We start from the raw sequence: 17471 nt of genomic DNA on the forward strand, positions 1-17471 counted from the left end.
TCCACAAGCCATGTTCTAAGCCCTCTTTCCTCCACAATATCTACAGTACTGTTTTATTAGTGCTTTACACAGAGACCATTAAACTAATATAGAGTATAATAATAATAATATGTGAAGACGTGTTAAAGTGTACGAATACAGAACTTTGTTATAACTACATGTAAATGATTGCACAAATTGTGTTTTTGCTTTACAATAAAAAGGTACAAAAACACATCAATGAATATTAAAGACAATTACTTGATTACATAATTATTTACTTAATGGAAAAAATAGCTAAAGGTGAACAGACCAATATAAGATATTAGATAAATAAATTAAATGACTGACTAGATAAATAAATGTTGAATAACCAATACAGGTAATTGGCTCAACGCACTTTTTGTCAACTGAATGAACAAGACAATTCCTACATTTAAGCTTTTTGTCTATTAAACAGGGAATAAATTGAATGAATAGGCCTGATACACAGGTACATGTATGTGTATCAATCACTATGAGAAAATGAAATTTTGGAACAACTGTCTACTGTATACTTTGCAAAGCAGAAATACAAGAAAATTAATAAAATTTGTATCATTTTCATTTTGTCTAAAGCTATAAAGCTGAAAAAATACAACGCACAAAATATCCTGGTAGGTTTATACAGTATAACAAATACATGTTCATGTAGAATACAAAAAGTACAATTTTCAGTACAGATAGTACTAATATAATTTTTACACTGTTCATACATCCATGTAGTTTTCAGTTGTTTTCAGATGTATGCATGTACAGCATTTTAAAGGTTACTGACCCCTGTACATAGAGCTGAATGAAAATCATTGTAATAGCCTCATATTTTGTTTTACTGAACTATGAAAATATCCATGCTGAACGATCAATCATATTTCACTCGCCATTAATTAAAATGCTCAACCTTCAGTGACTATGCAACACTCAGGTCCTTCAAAAAAGGGTGTTACATGTATATTTTCTGAAAATATCCATACTACATTGTCTGATCATATTTCCATCACATTTTCTGGTGTGGTGTCTAATGATTATATTACAAACCGTCAGTGTCTATGCCACACTGTGGCCATATGCATGGTCATGATCAAAAACACACAAATTATGTCAAATGAAAACCACCTGTGTTTGAAAGTTATTAATTCAATTCAACATCAATTTGTCATTTTCATTCCAGCAACAAAGAAATTAATTATCGAAAGTGCTATTAAACTCTCCAACTTCTGAATAGCATTGCATTTTAAAATAAAGGTACATGCAGAGTTTGAACAGAAAAAATAAATTCAAGCAAACTAAAAATACTCAAAAATATGTAACTATGAAAAAATGGATGAAAATACTATGCTGTTTCCTAAAAAAGGCAGACATGTATGATGACAAAGTCAACTCCTACTGACATTATATAACAGCTATCTTTCAAGGCAGTAAATATGTAGGCCTATACATGTAACTCTCCTGATTATCTCTGAAAACTGAATGTAAAATTGAAATCCACAAGTTCAAACGAAAAACCATGGGATATATTTAATGGAAAAGAACTCAGGGTGAATCAAAGTTTCTTGATAACCTTGTAGTGTTGATGTTGGGTCCATTATTACATCAGCAAAGCACCACATTTCAAATAAAGCTGGTCTTTAGAAAAATCTCAATAGGAGTTGAGCTTACCATAAAGTGCTGTTTTTTCATGGGGCTCGTGAACATTTTGTGAAAGTTTTACAAAAATTGCAAAAATTCACATTTATGAAACAAAAATGTGCAAAATTTGCGCTTTAAATGTTTGAAAGTTTTGTCAATTGCTTGCAGGGGTGGCTGAGAGTTGCTTTTCGTTTGTGAGTAATTTACACAATTTTCAAAAAACTTTATCTGAACAAAAAAACGACTCCAAGCGCCCCAGCGAACAATTGACAAAGATTGCAGACATTAAAGCACATGTTTTGCGTGCGTTTGTCGCATAAAATACACATGCTGGACTTTGCCATTTTTTGGACAATCGCATCCTTGAAAATTCTCCACAAAAAAGTTTGTGGAAACGGCACAAAATGTGATTTGACTAATTTTCGTAAAAAGTGGATGTTGGCACTAGAGAAAGCAAACTAATATTGAGTTATGCTTCCAAATCCAGCACAAATGCCAACATCAACACAGTATTTTTGCTACAAGCAAATTTATCTACTCTAAACATCCCAAAGTCACTGAACAAAATATATTATTAAATACACACATCAAATTGGACTGCAATTTCTCCGACATGCAAAGAATTATTTAATCTCTACCATGAAAGAATTAAAACTTTGATACGATAATGGATGGATGTAAAGAAACAAAAAGAGTACTCTAATATCTGGAAGATAAAACTAAAGCTTTGCAGCGAGAAGAAATATCAATATTCACCTGATTGCAACAGGTTATCTACTGTTATACAGTGTACACCTTCAAAATATTTCACCTGAATTCAATTGGGCAGTGCAAGTCTCCCTTATAAAGTGGGTTTAGTGACTAAAAACTTTGCTATCAAAGCACGTTTAGTGACCAATAACTTTGCTGTCGAAAAGAGGAAAGATGAAAATACGTCTGTTGTAACAGTACCTGGGAGCGAGGCTAGAAGAAGAAAGATCTTCCGAGCACATCTTCAAGACAACAAGGAGATAATTTTTTGGAGTAACTTTAAATATCTTTTCATAACAGTTGGTAGTCCTGTAATGAAATAAAAAAACACAAAGCAAGAAAAGAAATAATTCAATAAATTAAGACTTGAAATTCAATGTACATGTATATGATGAAGGCTCCAAATATTGACTACATGTAGGTATGGATGGTTTATATTTCACTCCATGTATACACGTACATGTACCAGTAACATTGAAATAAAGTCAGAAACACTTTCTTGAAATTCTCACTGACGATTAACTGTTCATATTAGGTGAGCACTCGGGGCCAATTGGAAAAATGGTTAAATTGGCCCTTGTATTTTTCATATTTTTACCCTGTGAAGATTTGTTTTTTAAAACTCTTAGTATTATGAACTAAATGCATTTCTGCAATGTAAAAATGACTCTTCATTATTAAATGTGAGCTGTCATCATTTTGCATAGATGTAGGAAATATTGGCAAAGTACAGTAACATATTAAGGGTTTCATGGTCGTCATCAAGAAAGTTGCAAGATAATTCACAATTAATCTTTAATTAAAAATGGTTTGTGCAAATGTATATCTTGTCATCTAAATTTCTAAGGAAAAACTGCACAATTCATAAAAACAAAATTATAATTCCATTTTAATATATCCCCAGTTTACCAAGCATCATTATTTCTTGTATACCAATAACAAAACAATTCCTTTATAGAAATTCTACATGTAAACATTAAAAAAAAATATATAAAATATGAAATGGTGTTACATGCACATTAGGACACAAACATACACTAAATATGAATGGAAGATGGGTTGAATGCAACATGCATGAAAACAAGGGAAGCTGGTATCTATAAGCCCACAACATTCCACATGATGAGACATGCAAAGAATTATTGAAGGGTTGTTCACACCAGGAGATATAACCACGCGCTTTTATATGGCTGCACTGTTCAAATCATAGGGAATTTAGAATTACATTAAAGAGCTGTAGTACATTCAGGATTTTGGGGGTCATCTCTAGACTCAGTCATGCATTATTTACCAGCATACAGAATACAATTTTTCCATTTTCAAACAGTAATTTTGTTCAATGAACAGAGTTCGTGTTTGCTTATAACTTTGCTAATTTTGCGAAATGTCAGATTTTCTTATTCTTACTCTGGCAATGGTTCATGTGTACAATGATAAAAACTCTTTGTGCTATTAAAAAGAAAGGGAGCTACATTCAATTTGACTTACACAATAAATTTGTTTCATATAAATTTAGTTTTCACATGTATGTACAATTTTGCACCATCGCACTCATGCTTCATTTTGCATCCATATGAATTATAGTAAAACATTCATAAAATGATATAAAACCCCATATAGACAGACAAACAAAGAGACAATGCAGACACACATTGGACATTCAAGAAACGGACCCCCCCCAAAAAAAAAGGTCAATTTTTGAAATGGATTACAGTAGTAATAATATATGACTCAAAGAAATCACCCCCCCCCCCCAAAAAAAAAAAAAAAAAAAAAAAAATCCAGTATGCAATTCCCTAACTATTGTCAAACTGTAATGCAAAATGAACTGTTCCCTCAACCAAATCTGTCCCCACACAAAAACCAATTAACTTTATGCACAATTAGTCATGAATTGTTTACACTATGTGCATACCACAATAAATGAAACCCCAAAGTAAACTATGAGTAAAAATATTTCTACATGTACAAAGATATTGACTGAAATGATCAGTTAGGATGTTGTTTTACAGGGCAAGTTCAATCAATTTTCTTATGCTAGAATCACAAGCACGTATTACAAATCAATACATGCAAACATAAATTACACAAAATCTGGATGAATCAGGATAGCATTCAATTGACTTTTCCATCAATACTGTCTGATTGTCCCTATTTTCAAGCCCACCCACAATGCATCACAGATACCAAGGGTGCATTTCATGAAATGCTGTTTTATCAGTGACAAATTTGTTCTCAGCCAATCAGAAGGCAAGGATTTTAGTAGCTTATCACAGTAGTTGATGAAAATCAAGGACAATTTGTTTCATAAAATGTCCATGTGTTGGCCAGTTTGGCTCAAGAAGAATAACATATGTGGAGAGTGCAAAAGTCCATAATGTCCACACTAGAAGAAGGCTTGTACTTTTTAAGAACTTCTAATCAATTTTTGCAAAAAATCAAAGTGGTGAAATGCAGAATCGTCTATAAATACACAATTTTTGGCCTTTTGTGTTTGGTCTTAAAATACCTTTTTACTGCGAATGAAAAATGGTATGGAACATCCTTAAAAACATGCTTCAGGGTTTAAAAGAATATTGATTGAACACAGCCTTATTAAAGAAGGGTGTTGTTAAGACACTTAAAGATGAATCCAACTCCAAATAAATGTAATGTATATCCGGGTTCACACCTTTGAATTTTTAGCTGCATATTACTGCATATAAAGCCAAAAGCAACCGCCTGACGCACCATACTAAATGTACATGCATGCAGCAAAATGTTTTCACATGTTTCACATGTAGTAGCAATCAGCTGCTGTGGAATTCATGTAGAATTGAACACAGTATGTAGAGGAGTACAAACTACAAAAGTGAGGCAGTTTGAGGTACATGTACATGTAGATCAAGCAGTAACATGGTCTTAGTCTGAATAAGCTGCTCGCATAGGCTCATTGCCACAATATCTTTGCTCCTAATGGATTTTGGTTGTCTTCGGTTTCAGATGTTTGAAGAACTTTCAAATGGGCAACCTAGAACTCAAAGGCCTATTCACAAAGGTGGTTTTTAAAACCCTTGGTTGAACCCATGGTTTATTGCAGATTTTGTGTACATATTTCGCTTATTTACAGCATATATTAAAAAATGCCCATGCTGATGCGCGCTTTTGTCACAGTGCGCCAAATTGACGCCTGTTGCCATGGTTAAGTATGCTATTTCATTCATGAGTCCACTGTTGGAAGAGTGGACTTGTCAATTCAATATATTTTTTTAATATACGCGGTAAATAAGCGTAATACATGTACATGTATATATACCGTATGCAGACAATCTGCAATAAACCATGGGTTCAACCGATGGCTTTAAAAACCATCTTTGTGAATTCGGGCTAAGGCCTCTGAGTTAGTTGGCGTATTTTGTAGCTTGTTTCATTTTGTTGTGTTGCAATAGAGGATGCTTGTCTTCCTTCGGGTCGGACAAGCCTAAAATACAAAGGTGTGAGCCAGGCTGGGGTGGGGGGGGGGGAGGGTCCAAAGAAAATAGGAGCACTTCCAATGGACATGAAATAAAGCTACATGCGTGCTGTTGCTATATTTACATAAATGTTAGTGCATAAATTATCTCTGTTAGGCATACTTGCTACCAGCAGAAATGGCCATAAAAATGACACCAAAACTACAATGGTCTACGAGGAGAGACATTAGATGAGGTTATGTTCTATTCTAATGGTTATTTAAACAAGCATGCATTAACATACATGTATGGCCTGGGTGTGCTTGCATGTGTGTGTGTGCGCACAGACTGCTCACAAATACGGTTCATTCTGGGAAAGGGAAATTCAATAGAAATCAATTTAAATAAAACACAGCAGAACAAACAATTACAAATAAAATTTTTAAAAAATCACATATTTGTGGTAAATAAAGTTTCAATACAAGGATTCAATCCTTCTTTTTCTGAGTGAGAATTAAACTGTTATTGCATTATAAAGCGTCAACTTTAAAATTTGCATACATGTATATGTACATGAACAATGTACATAATATTAGTATATCAGTTTAAAAAAGAGAAAGAAATCAAGGTATATATTAAAAGTCAAAAGAGAATTTCACATTGTAACAAGAAGTACATGTAGTCATAATCATTAAGGTTACTTTTAACATTTACACTGTACATATACCACTAAAATTATTTTTTTTAATCCAAAGGCAATGTTAGTAGATTTTTAAGAAGGGTCAAAATGAGTTTTTGTATTTGGAATGAAAATGATTATCACAATGTTTTTGTCAGATTTTCATGCATGGCGGTCAAAAAGAAAATTAAGCATTACCGGTATTCATAAAGTGTATGACATTTGAGGTAGGGAGCTTCATTAGATGCTTTTATTTGCAGAATTAGCTTTTTCAGTGGGCCATTCTTGGTCACATGTGATTGAAATTATGACAAATCTTGATTTTAAGTACATGTAGTTATAATCTAGAAATGTTTAGATTTAGCAATTCAAAGGATAAAATCATTAACATGTTTATTCAGTTTAATATCATCTGGAAATATTTTTTGCTGTATCCAATATGCACGTTCAAGGTCAGAGGTCAAAAGAATTGGGTCACGTGTTTGACTTCACACAGATGCATGATTTTGAAAGTTTAATTTCATTTTGAAATTCCTGTGAATTTCAAACTGTGAATTTCAAAATGAAATGAAACTTTCAAAATCATTAATCTAAAAATATTTAGATTCATAACTCAAGATTTGTGATTATTTCAGTCACACACATGGCCAAGAATATCCTTAAATTGTTTAAAACTCTTACATACATGTAACTAATAACTAAATGATAGGTCTGAAAGCTGTTTATGATATCATTTTATACACAGGATCACTTTCAGTACCTTTGATATAATAATAGGGAACAATAATGCCATGTTCCTGATCACCGCCCGTGACTGGTAACAACTGGTCTATGATAGCGCTACCTATCGTTATGAATGCGCCTAAATATGATCCTGGTATCGTAATCAAACACTCACCCTGTATCCTCCGCGAACAAGATTCTTAGAGAGCTGTACCATCCACTATCTGTGAATGACATATTTCTGATCACCACGAGCTACTGATAACCACCAGTTAAAGATAGCGCTACCTATCCCTAGTTGGGATAACGTCTGAACACACCCCAGTGTGTCATTGTCAACCACTTACCCTATCTCCTCTGTAGATTGGGTTCTTTGAGAATGCTGACCATCCACTGTCTTCTGTTTCTTCATTCAATCTTCCATAGCTGTTTCTCAATCTCCTCCTGTCAAGAATAATATAACAAAAATAGAATACAATAGACAGGGCTCCACACTAACCCATTTTTTCTACTGGTCCAACCTATTCATGTCGGACCAGTAGATACCCAGTTTTTCAAATTTTTACTGGTCCGAACCTAAAATCTACTGGTCCCCAAAAATAAAGAAAACAATAAAAAAAGGCGCAAGTTTATTTGTCTAGCCTTTCGTTCCCCCCCCCCTCCCGCAATGAAATGAAGGAATGAAGGACAAAAAGAAAGCAAGACAGAAACGAAGAAGGAAAGAAAGAAAAAAAGAAAGAAAGAAAGGAAGGAAGGATAAGGAAGGAAGGAAGGAAAAGAAAGAATAAGAGAAACGAATGAAGGAAGGAAAAGAAAGAAAGAATAAAAAAGGAAGGAAGTAAAAAAAAGAAAAGGTAAAGAAAGGATAGATGTGAAGGAAGGAAAAAAGAAAGAACTAAAGAAGGAAAGGAAGGAATAAGAAGGAACAAAAATAAGAAAGAAATGAATGAAATGAAATAAAGAAAGAAAGGAAAAAAGAAATGAAGGAAAGAAATGAAGCAAGCAATACAGAAAGAAAGAAAAAATCTGGAAAGTAGTAAAGGAAAGAAAGAAGAAGCAGTAAAAAAAAGAAAGGGTTAAAGGAGGGATGGAAAGGACAAAAGAAAGAAAGAGGAAGGAAGGATTGAAGAAGGAATTAAGGAAGAAATATAGGAAAGGTAAAATGATGGATAGAAGGAAAGAAATAAATAAAGGAAGGAAGGGAAAGAAGGAAAGACGCAAGCGATATAAAAAAAAGAAAAGGTAAAGGAATAGATGAAAGGAAGAAAAAAAAGACTGAGAGACAAAGAAAAGAAGAAATAAAAAAAGGGTAAATAAATGATTGGTGGAAGGAAGAAAGAAACAAAGAAAGTAATGAAGAATGAAGAAGAGAAAAGGGTAAAAGGAAGGAAAGAGAGGAAGAAGAGATGAATATAGGATGGATGGACTCAAGAATTAAAGAAAGAAAAATATCAAAAAGAAAGAAAGAAAGGAAGAAGGAAAGAAGGAAGAAAGGAAAGAAGGAAGGAAAGAAAGAAGGAAAGGAAGGAAGAAAGAAAGAATGAACAAAAGAAAAAAGAAAGAAAGAAAGAAATAGAGAAAAATATTTTTAAAAGGATAGAAAGAATGAAAGAACAAATTAAAGAAAAAAAAGGGAAAATAAAAAAGAAAGACATTAACCAAAAAAAAATAGGGAAGTAACAAAGAAAGATTGAAAAGATAGAAGGAAAGAAAGATAGGAAGGAAACAGAGGAAGAAAGCTAAAACTATCATCATAAATAATTTATCAATTTCTTTTTGGCTCAATTAAAATAGCTACGAAAGAAAGTCAGAAACCAAGTGTATCAACACACACATAAATGCATATGTGGGGCTAACTTGTATTCAGACGATATCACCCGAAACCCGATCTGTTTGAACCAAACAGAAGTGAAAATTTATCCTTTTACTGCTTACAAATGACAGAGTTACTCCAATTTTTAGGAAATATGGACATTATAAGAGCCTTTCATGAGTATGAACCGCGAATTTTGACAGTTTTGTGAGAGATTTCTGCCAGAGTTTAGCCAAGCTTCGTTCGCGCAGCCAGTAAAGAATTTACTACGTGAGTTGTGTGGCTGGCTAGCTACATATGTACACTGTACTGTATCTGCTCAAGTAGCAATTACGTGCGATTCATTCTGTGTGTGAATGACAGAATTTATCGGGGAGGAATGGTTTGCAGTGCATTTGACCATTTCTGGAAAAGTTATTGGCCCAACAATGGTTTCTATTAATGGTCATGTCGGACCCTTAAAATCTTGCCATTTTTGGAAAAATTACTGGCCCGACAATGATATTTTTTACTGGTCATGTCGGACCAGTAAATCTTCCTATTTCTGAAAATCTACCGGCCCGACAGCGATTTTTACAGGTCCAGGACCGTCGGACCGCCGCTAGTGTCGAGCCCTGCAATAGAATAAACTTACCTTTAATAATAAGGAATGAAATAGGAACCTTTAAGTGAACTTTTTTAAAATCCTTTTTGCTTGTTAATATTTTTCGAAATTTCCAAAAGGGAAACAAAATGTGATCACCTTTCTTTTGTTTTTCCTTATCAAATTTGACGGAAAGGATTGAATTTGGAGTAATGAACCTATTCTCATTTCTGGCTAGCCCCCTACCCTCTCCACATAAACTGAAATCATGGATCCACCCCTGTGCCTATCATGGACCATCTGAATCCAGAAAGCAGTGAGTTAATCCCTATACATGTATGTAGGTTACCACTCATACTGATAGTTTCACTTACTGCCTAATAAAGATGACTACACCGCCAATCAAAACGAGAAGAAGTGCGGTGACAACAAGACCAACTACGACAGAAGAATTGCCATGATGGGGCATCTTCTCCGGTTCCCCTGACTTGGTTGTTGAAGCACCGGTGGTTGGGAGCTTTGCCGGCTCCGTGGTCTTATCAGCTGGCTTAGGTGATTCTGTTGGCTTTGCAGTGGATGTTTTCATGGGCTGCTGTGTCCTTTCTGACGTACCAGGGGCTTGGGTAGGTGTGGCATTTGAGGTGGTGTCCGGTGCAACGGTGGACGAAGTCACGTCTGGGAGACTGGTGGTCATGTCCATTACAGTGGTCATACCCTCTGGCATCATGGTGGTGGAGCCCATGTCAGGGTTCACATCCGTCACAGGTGGTGCCACTGTAATATTGGCTGATGGTGTGGATACCATTGTGGTGCAGTTTCCTGTCGCATTGTCACAAGGCGGCGACATGGTGCCAGTGGCTAATGGTGTAGATGCTGTCGTGGTGCAGGTTTTTGTTGCGTTGTCACAAGGCGGTGACACTGTACTTGTTATTAATGGTGTGGATGCTGTCATGTTGCAGTTTTCTGTTGTGTTGTCACAAGGTGGCGAGACTGGACCACTGGTTAATGGTGTGGGTGCAGTTGTGGTGCAGTTCTCTATACTGTTATCACAAGGCGGTGCACTGGTCTCAAATTCAGGTGTCCCGGGGTTATTCAAGGTTGTCACCTCTAAGGCTGCGGTGGTTTTATCGGAGCCAGATGCCTGTGTGGTTCCATCTGCTTCAGTTTTCGATGCCTGTGTTGTTACAACTGTTTCTGTTCCAGGCACATTTGTGGTCATCGAAGCAGTGGTTCCATCCACATTGCTTGTGGAAAGTAAGAATGCTGTAGAAGCAAGCAAAAATGAAATTACAAAAAAAAATGCAAATACTTATGATCTAAAACAAGATGGTTCACGAACCACGAGTCTCGCCTGATTTCGCAATCAATGAAATATACGTCTACATGCATGATCTTTTGACCCCTAAATGACTTTTGACCTCATCATCCTCATGAACACATAGTATTATATAGGATCATTTGTGCCAGGTGTAAAATACAATTGATGCAGAAATACACTGTAAATAAATAAATGAGAACACGTTAAAAAAATTACCTCTTAACACCTCCGTGCATGTAGTTCATTATAAAGCATGAAGCAAATTATTATTTCTTAACCCTAAATAGACTGGGCTATTTTGACGCCTAAGAATGATCTCGGCCATCGATCGCACGATCGCGAAGAAAATTATGCTAATTTATGCGTAAAATCATAAGTTTGCTCTAATTAATAAAATAATGCCCCTGAAATGCTGATTTTTGTTTCACATACTCTAGATACATGTAGGCACCTGATCAAATCTATTTTTAAAAATTTCAACATCACATTTATTTTCTTATGTATTCTATTGTTTTCTAAATTTCTTATGTATTTATTTGTTTTTCGACTTTTTGTTTTTTATTGTCTTTTCAATGGAAATTGTCGGGGACTTCATTTTGACCATAAAAAGATAAAATTAATTGATTTTAAGCAGTAAAAGGAAAAGTAATGATACATTTATGAATTTTGGCTAAAAACACTTCTTGCATTGGATTTGTACACAAATTCACATTTTTGAGTAATTTTGGGTCTGCATGCACTTACAAAATGTTGCGTAATTTCCGAACCACGTACCCGGGGGTCACAATTTTGGTCTCAAAAGTTTCGCGAGATATAGAGAAAAATCAGACTAGCACAATGCTGAAAATTTCATCAAAATCGGATGTAAAATAAGAAAGTTTTGGCATTTCAAAGTTTCGCTTATTTTTAACAAAATAGTTATATGAATGAGCCAGTTACATCCAAATGAGAGAGTCGAAGATGTCACTCACTCACTACATGTATTTCTTTTGTTTTTTATTGTTTGAATTCTACAATATTTCAAATTTTACGAATTCGATGATTAGGACCTCCTTGCCTGAAGCACAAAATGTTAAAATAATGGAATTCCACGTGTTCAGCGAGGAATGAAACTTCATTTCACATGACAATGAAGAGAAAATCAAAATATTTCATATTTCATATAATAAAATACAAAGAAATAGTGAGTGAGTGATGTCATCAATTCCCTCTTTTGCATACCGACTGAGATGTGCATATAACTGTTTTGTGAAATTAAGGGAAACTTTATAATGTCATAACTTTCTTATTTTACATCCGATTTTGATGAAATTTTCAGTGTTATGCTTGTTAAATTTTAGATTGTTAAATTTTAGATTGTTATTCAAATCAAGTTTTTGTTGGGGTGGACTTGTCCTTTAAGTACATGTACTGTATTGCATATCAAAATTTGATTATAACCCCTACTTGGAGTACATGTGCATTACTATCATTTTCAAAAACACTGATACATATGTTTACACTATTACATGTAATCCAGGTTTAAAATTCCTAGGTCGGATTAATGAGTTGAAAATGAGGGCAAAATCAGTCAAATGCCATCGTCCTAATTGAATCAGAGCCGCGTCTTTCATGCAGGAATCCTGCATCGCGCATTTCATTGGGTAGTGTCCCATTTCATCACACAAATAGAGAAAGCAGCACAGGGAATATGGTGTAGTGGTTCTGACTCTTGCCTTGTAATCAGAGGGTCGTGTGTTCGAATCCCACCATGGCCTAGTGTCCTTTATCAAGGCGCCATCGGTCAATCCACACTTTGCCACTCTCACCCAAGTGCTAATTTGGTACCAGTAGGAAACAACCGTCATTGTGGTTGGTTAAGTGTGCACCTACATGTACATGTAACAGGCTGCTTGGAATGCTATGAATCCAGTGACCGGGTAATAATAATTCTGAAGTGCTTTGAGTAGTCGTAGATTGATAAAGCGCTATATAAATGTCAATTATTATATTATTATTTATGGCTGAATTCTAGCTGAATGATGCGGTGCAGACTAGTGCCTAATGGGTCATTGAATTCAAAAATGCTTAAACACGCCTAAAGTGTATTGAACAGACGTGACAGTTTTGTTAATTCTGTAGGTCTTATTTTGGTCCATTCTTTACGATAGACTACTATAAAATCAATTCTGAATTGATTTTATAGTAAATTTTCCAAACTTGCCATCGTAGAACATACCTTTTTTATTAATTTATTACAGATTTTTTTCCATATTTATTTACTCATGCATGTTCGCAACATACTTAAAAGTATATAAAACATGAAAAGTACATACTGTGATGAACATACAAAGGTGCAACAACATACATATTAAGGCTAGCTTTATAGAGCTTGATTGGGTGAAGCACCTTTGAATTTTATTTGTATCACTTTAAAAACAAATTCAAAAAAATAAAATGAGAGTAAAAAAAACAAAACAAAAAAAAATGAAATTGGAAGAAAGGTAATAAATATAAGAACAGAAAAGGTGAAGACTGCCTTGAAAATGAACAAAAGTTTCAACTTGTTATAAATATGGAAATAGTAAATTTAACGAAGTTCAATTATGAATTCTTCAGTTATGAAAAAAGAGAGAAAATATTTAAGACAATTTATGTAAGATAAGTTATGTACATGTACTACATGTAGATTTACAATTCTAAGGGAATATTTTTATGGGAGTATCAGATTCTTACCTGCAAGCAGCAGGATGTATGATATTGAAGAGTACTTCATGTTGGTACTGCCTATCTTTCTCCAAGATGCAGCGTCCAGTGATACTTAGAAGGATGTTCCGAGGTATATCCAGTGATATTCAACAGGTTTCTTGGTGTTATATCCAATGATAGCAAGGACCACAGTGGTATATCCAACAATATTCAACAGTAATCCACTTTCTGGTCAAGAATCTAGGAACATGCAAAAAAAAATGAAAAAAATAAATATATTTTTGGAGACTAACTTCACTGTATGTGACTTTGGATGACAGAAAAACAGAAAATAATGAAGGGAAACATATAAACCAAAACGTCTTTCTACATGTACATGTAATTCATGCAAGTTAGAATAATGATGTCTATTACTAAAATGTTGCTTGCTTTAAATGTAATTTCAGTTATCTCAGTGCATACAAAGTACATGTATTTTGCCTTCATGATAACCTTGATTAGTACCCTATCGGATGTTGTCTTGATAAGAGTCTGTACGTCATATTTGCATAAGAATGCAATCGGTCAAGATGTTCATGCAACCATGATTTTGAAGGTCACAACATATGTCCAAAACTCTAATCACATGTGGACATTAGACGGGTACCCCATGGATATCAAGTTCTAATATTTTACAGTATTTTATTAGTTTTAGCTTTCTTCCTCTGGTTTCTTTCTATCTTTCTTTCCTTCTTTCTTTTCAATCATTCTTTGTTTCTTCCTCTCTTCTTTCATTTTCTTTGTGTACTGTCTTTCTTTTTTAATTTCCTTTTTTTTATTTGTTCTTTCATTCTTTCTATACTTAAAAAAATATCTTTCTGTATTTCTTTTTCTCTTTCTTTCTTTCTTTCTTTCTTTAATTCTTTCTTTCCTCCTTTTACCTATTCTTTCCTTCATTTTTGTTACTTTCTTTCAGCCCTTTCTCTCTTTCTTTCCTTCATTACTTCCTTTCTTCTGTCTTTTGTTCTTTCCTTTTTCCCTTCGTTCAATCTATCCTTATACCATTTCTTCCTTTTTTCTTTTATTAATTCATTCCTTCCTTTCTTTGTCTCTCAAGTCTTTTTTTCTGACTTTCATATATTCATTTACTTTTTCTTTTTTTATATTGCTTGCTTGCTTCCTTCCTTCCTTCCCATCCTTCCATCTATATCTATTTCTTTCCTTCATTTTTTTCCTTCTATCATTTAACCTTTTCTTTATTTCTTCATTAATTCCTTTCTTCCTTCTTTCAATCCTTCCTCCCTCTCTTTTTTCCCTTCTTTCCATCTCTCCTTTTACCCTTTCTGTATTTTTTGCTTCTTCTTTCTTGCCTTCACTACTTTCTCTTTTGTTCTTTATTTCTTGTTTCATTTCTTTCCTTCTTTCCTTTATTTTTTCTTTTGTTCTTTCTTTCCTTTCCTTCTTTCTTTTTTCCTTCCTTCACATCTATTCTTCCTTTACCTCTTCTTTCTTTCTTCCTTCCTTTTATTTTTTCTTTCCTTTTTTTTCTTTTTGTCTTTCATTCCTTCATTTTTTTTGGTGGGGGGGGGGTAACAAGGACAGCAAAATAAATTTGCGCCTTTTATAAAAAAATGTTTTCTCTATATTTTAGGACCAGTAGATTTTAGGTTAGGACCAGTAAAAAGAAAAAAAAACTGGGTATCAACTGGTCTGACATGAATAGGTTGGACCAGTAGAAAAAAAGGGTTAGTGTGGAGCCCTGATGTATATGCCATTTTTTTTATATTCCCTGCATAATTGAGAACAAAATACATTTGAAATATGTTGATAAGTTGCACCACATTATACCCTGTTTGAGCATGTCACATTTTGGTGTCCTAAAATGCTCAAATTGACTATTTTCCCCACAAAATGTCTTGTAAAATTAAAAAGACTTTGCCTTAGGGCATTATTTTATCTGTACTATCTCTAAATCTTGATATGGATCTCTTAAAAAATCAACACATTTGACCTTAAAATACATGTATATGAAATATATAACAGGTGTATCAGAAATATGAATCATTCTGATTTCCTCGTCATTGTCATGTGAAATGAAGTTTCATTCCTCCCTGAACATGTGGAATTCCAGTATTTTAACATTTTGTGCTTCAGGCAAGGAGGTCCTACTCACCAAATTTGTAAAAATCAAAATATTGTATAATTCAAACAATAAAAAACAAAAGAAATAGTGAGTGACATCATCGACTCTCTCAGTTGGATGTAACTGGCTCGTTCATATAACTATTTTGTTAAAAAACAAGCGAAACTTTGAAATGTCATTACTTTCTTATTTTACATCCGATTTTGATGAAGTTTTCAGCATTGTGCTTGTCTGATTTTTCTTGTCTTGGGTTAAGTCGGCATATGCAGACTTGCTGTACTCCGCCAACTTTTTTCCTCTATTGATTCAAATCAACATATTTCTCAGGTGGACTTGATCTTTAGGATCAGTTAGATATAATTTTGCAATGAATTCGAACATAAAATTAGTTTAAATTGGTTAGTTAACATTGCAAGGTGCAAAAGTGCACTAGATATAAGTTAGTGCCCAAATTAAAGGCAAAAAAACATTATATCCTAACTGATTTCTATTCTTATCACCAGTTTTAAAAAATCTCATTTCCAATTCCATTCCAATTCCAGGGGGAAATCCTAAAAAAAAAGTGTCTCTTTTATTCACTTTCCCCCTATTATAATTATACACTTAGTCTAGCAGATTTTATGGTGGCTGAGCATAAAAAAGAATTTGGTCCCTAGAACCCTTAACTTTATGATGGACTCCGAGTCTCTCACTCTCTGAAAATTAAATCTGGTCAATGCAATCCGGATTGTGATTTGGACAAACGTGAAATCCTCAACATGGGACTACACTGGCTTCAACTGTTTCTTGTATTTTCAAACAGGTCATATTTTGATGGCAGAAAAACTGTAAGAATAGTACATTTATATTTTAAATATTATTCAAAGTTCACAGGTGATATTACTAGCCTTACTTATCAACTTATATTTCGTAAAATTGAGAAAAACTCACCAAAATCATGAAAATCGGCAAATACGTCGTTACTTTTTTTGTCGGCGGAATGGCGTAATAAAGCAGAATGACGTCATATGGAGAGCAAGGTGTAATGTTCTCGAATAATTGTGTTGCCTTTTTTGCACTGCAAAGTAGAGATAATGTCTGGTGAGAACTGGCAACATTCTTTTGTCTGACTCACCGTTTTCTTTCATTTTGCTTTGTTGATCGACTCGTCATCAACAAAACCAGCTCCGAATTGAAGGGGGGGGGGCAAGATACAGATTGTTTGAAGCTTTGTGGGATTGATTGGGATTTTGGGGCAAAATGATGGCAAAAACCTGTCTTATTCCCCCTTTATTTATTTTTTTCTTTCTTTTTGTTTTCTTCCTTTCTTTCTTTATTTCTTTCTTTCTCTTTCTTCCTTCCTTCCTTCCTTCCTTCATTCCTTCCTTTCTTTTTTTTTTTTTTTTTCTTTTTTTTCTTTCTTTCATTTGTTCTTTCTACCTTTCCTCCTTTCTTTTTCTGTCATCTTATTTATAAACCTGTATTTGGGAACTGTGTCTTCAAATGTCTTTGTTATAGACTGTTATTTGTTCATAATATTGAAATGTATTTTAATATGTTCTTTTTATCACCATAAGAGTCTTGTAACAGAAATTTGGTTTCTTTTGGTTATTGTATTTTAAATATTGTATGATTATTTTCAATGTAATGAAATTTACTATTGTAATTGTTTTCCCGGGAATAAAAATGAAATAAAATGAAATAAAAAAAGCGAATAAAATAATTGTGGAATAAGGTG

At 33.9% G+C, this 17471-nt stretch overlaps 1 protein-coding gene across 2 annotated transcripts; it reads right to left on the reverse strand.

Annotated features, from left to right (window-relative positions):
- Positions 1-864: 864 nt before the first annotated feature.
- Positions 865-16793, reverse strand: LOC121431581 (mucin-2-like). Of its 2 annotated transcripts, XM_041629127.1 has the most exons (6): positions 16685-16793; positions 13660-13872; positions 10001-10889; positions 7578-7674; positions 6133-6198; positions 865-2706 (listed from the first exon to the last, which is right to left on the reverse strand). In XM_041629127.1, exons 2-5 carry the CDS (start codon positions 13697-13699, stop codon positions 6181-6183), a joined length of 1044 nt encoding a protein of 347 aa, XP_041485061.1. In that variant the 5' UTR covers positions 13700-13872; positions 16685-16793; the 3' UTR covers positions 865-2706; positions 6133-6180. The 2 variants fall into 2 exon arrangements, with proteins under 2 accessions (XP_041485061.1, XP_041485062.1); XM_041629128.1 differs by lacking the exon at positions 6133-6198.
- Between the last annotated feature and the right edge of the window lie 678 nt (positions 16794-17471).

This window comes from Lytechinus variegatus, chromosome 18, assembly GCF_018143015.1.
Source record: "Lytechinus variegatus isolate NC3 chromosome 18, Lvar_3.0, whole genome shotgun sequence".
In the NCBI taxonomy this organism is placed as follows: domain Eukaryota; kingdom Metazoa; phylum Echinodermata; class Echinoidea; order Temnopleuroida; family Toxopneustidae; genus Lytechinus; species Lytechinus variegatus.

What these genes read in the sequence shown, in the direction of transcription:
- LOC121431581 (XM_041629128.1), bottom strand. Translation starts at nt 13,699, where the DNA reads ATGAAGTACTCTTCAATATCATACATCCTGCTGCTTGCAG. An exon ending in ATACATCCTGCTGCTTGCAG is followed by an intron (nt 10,890 to 13,659) that starts GTAAGAATCTGA and finishes TTGCTTCTACAG; the next exon opens with CATTCTTACTTTCCACAAGC. An exon ending in GTAGTCATCTTTATTAGGCA is followed by an intron (nt 7,675 to 10,000) that starts GTAAGTGAAACT and finishes TATTCTTGACAG; the next exon opens with GAGGAGATTGAGAAACAGCT.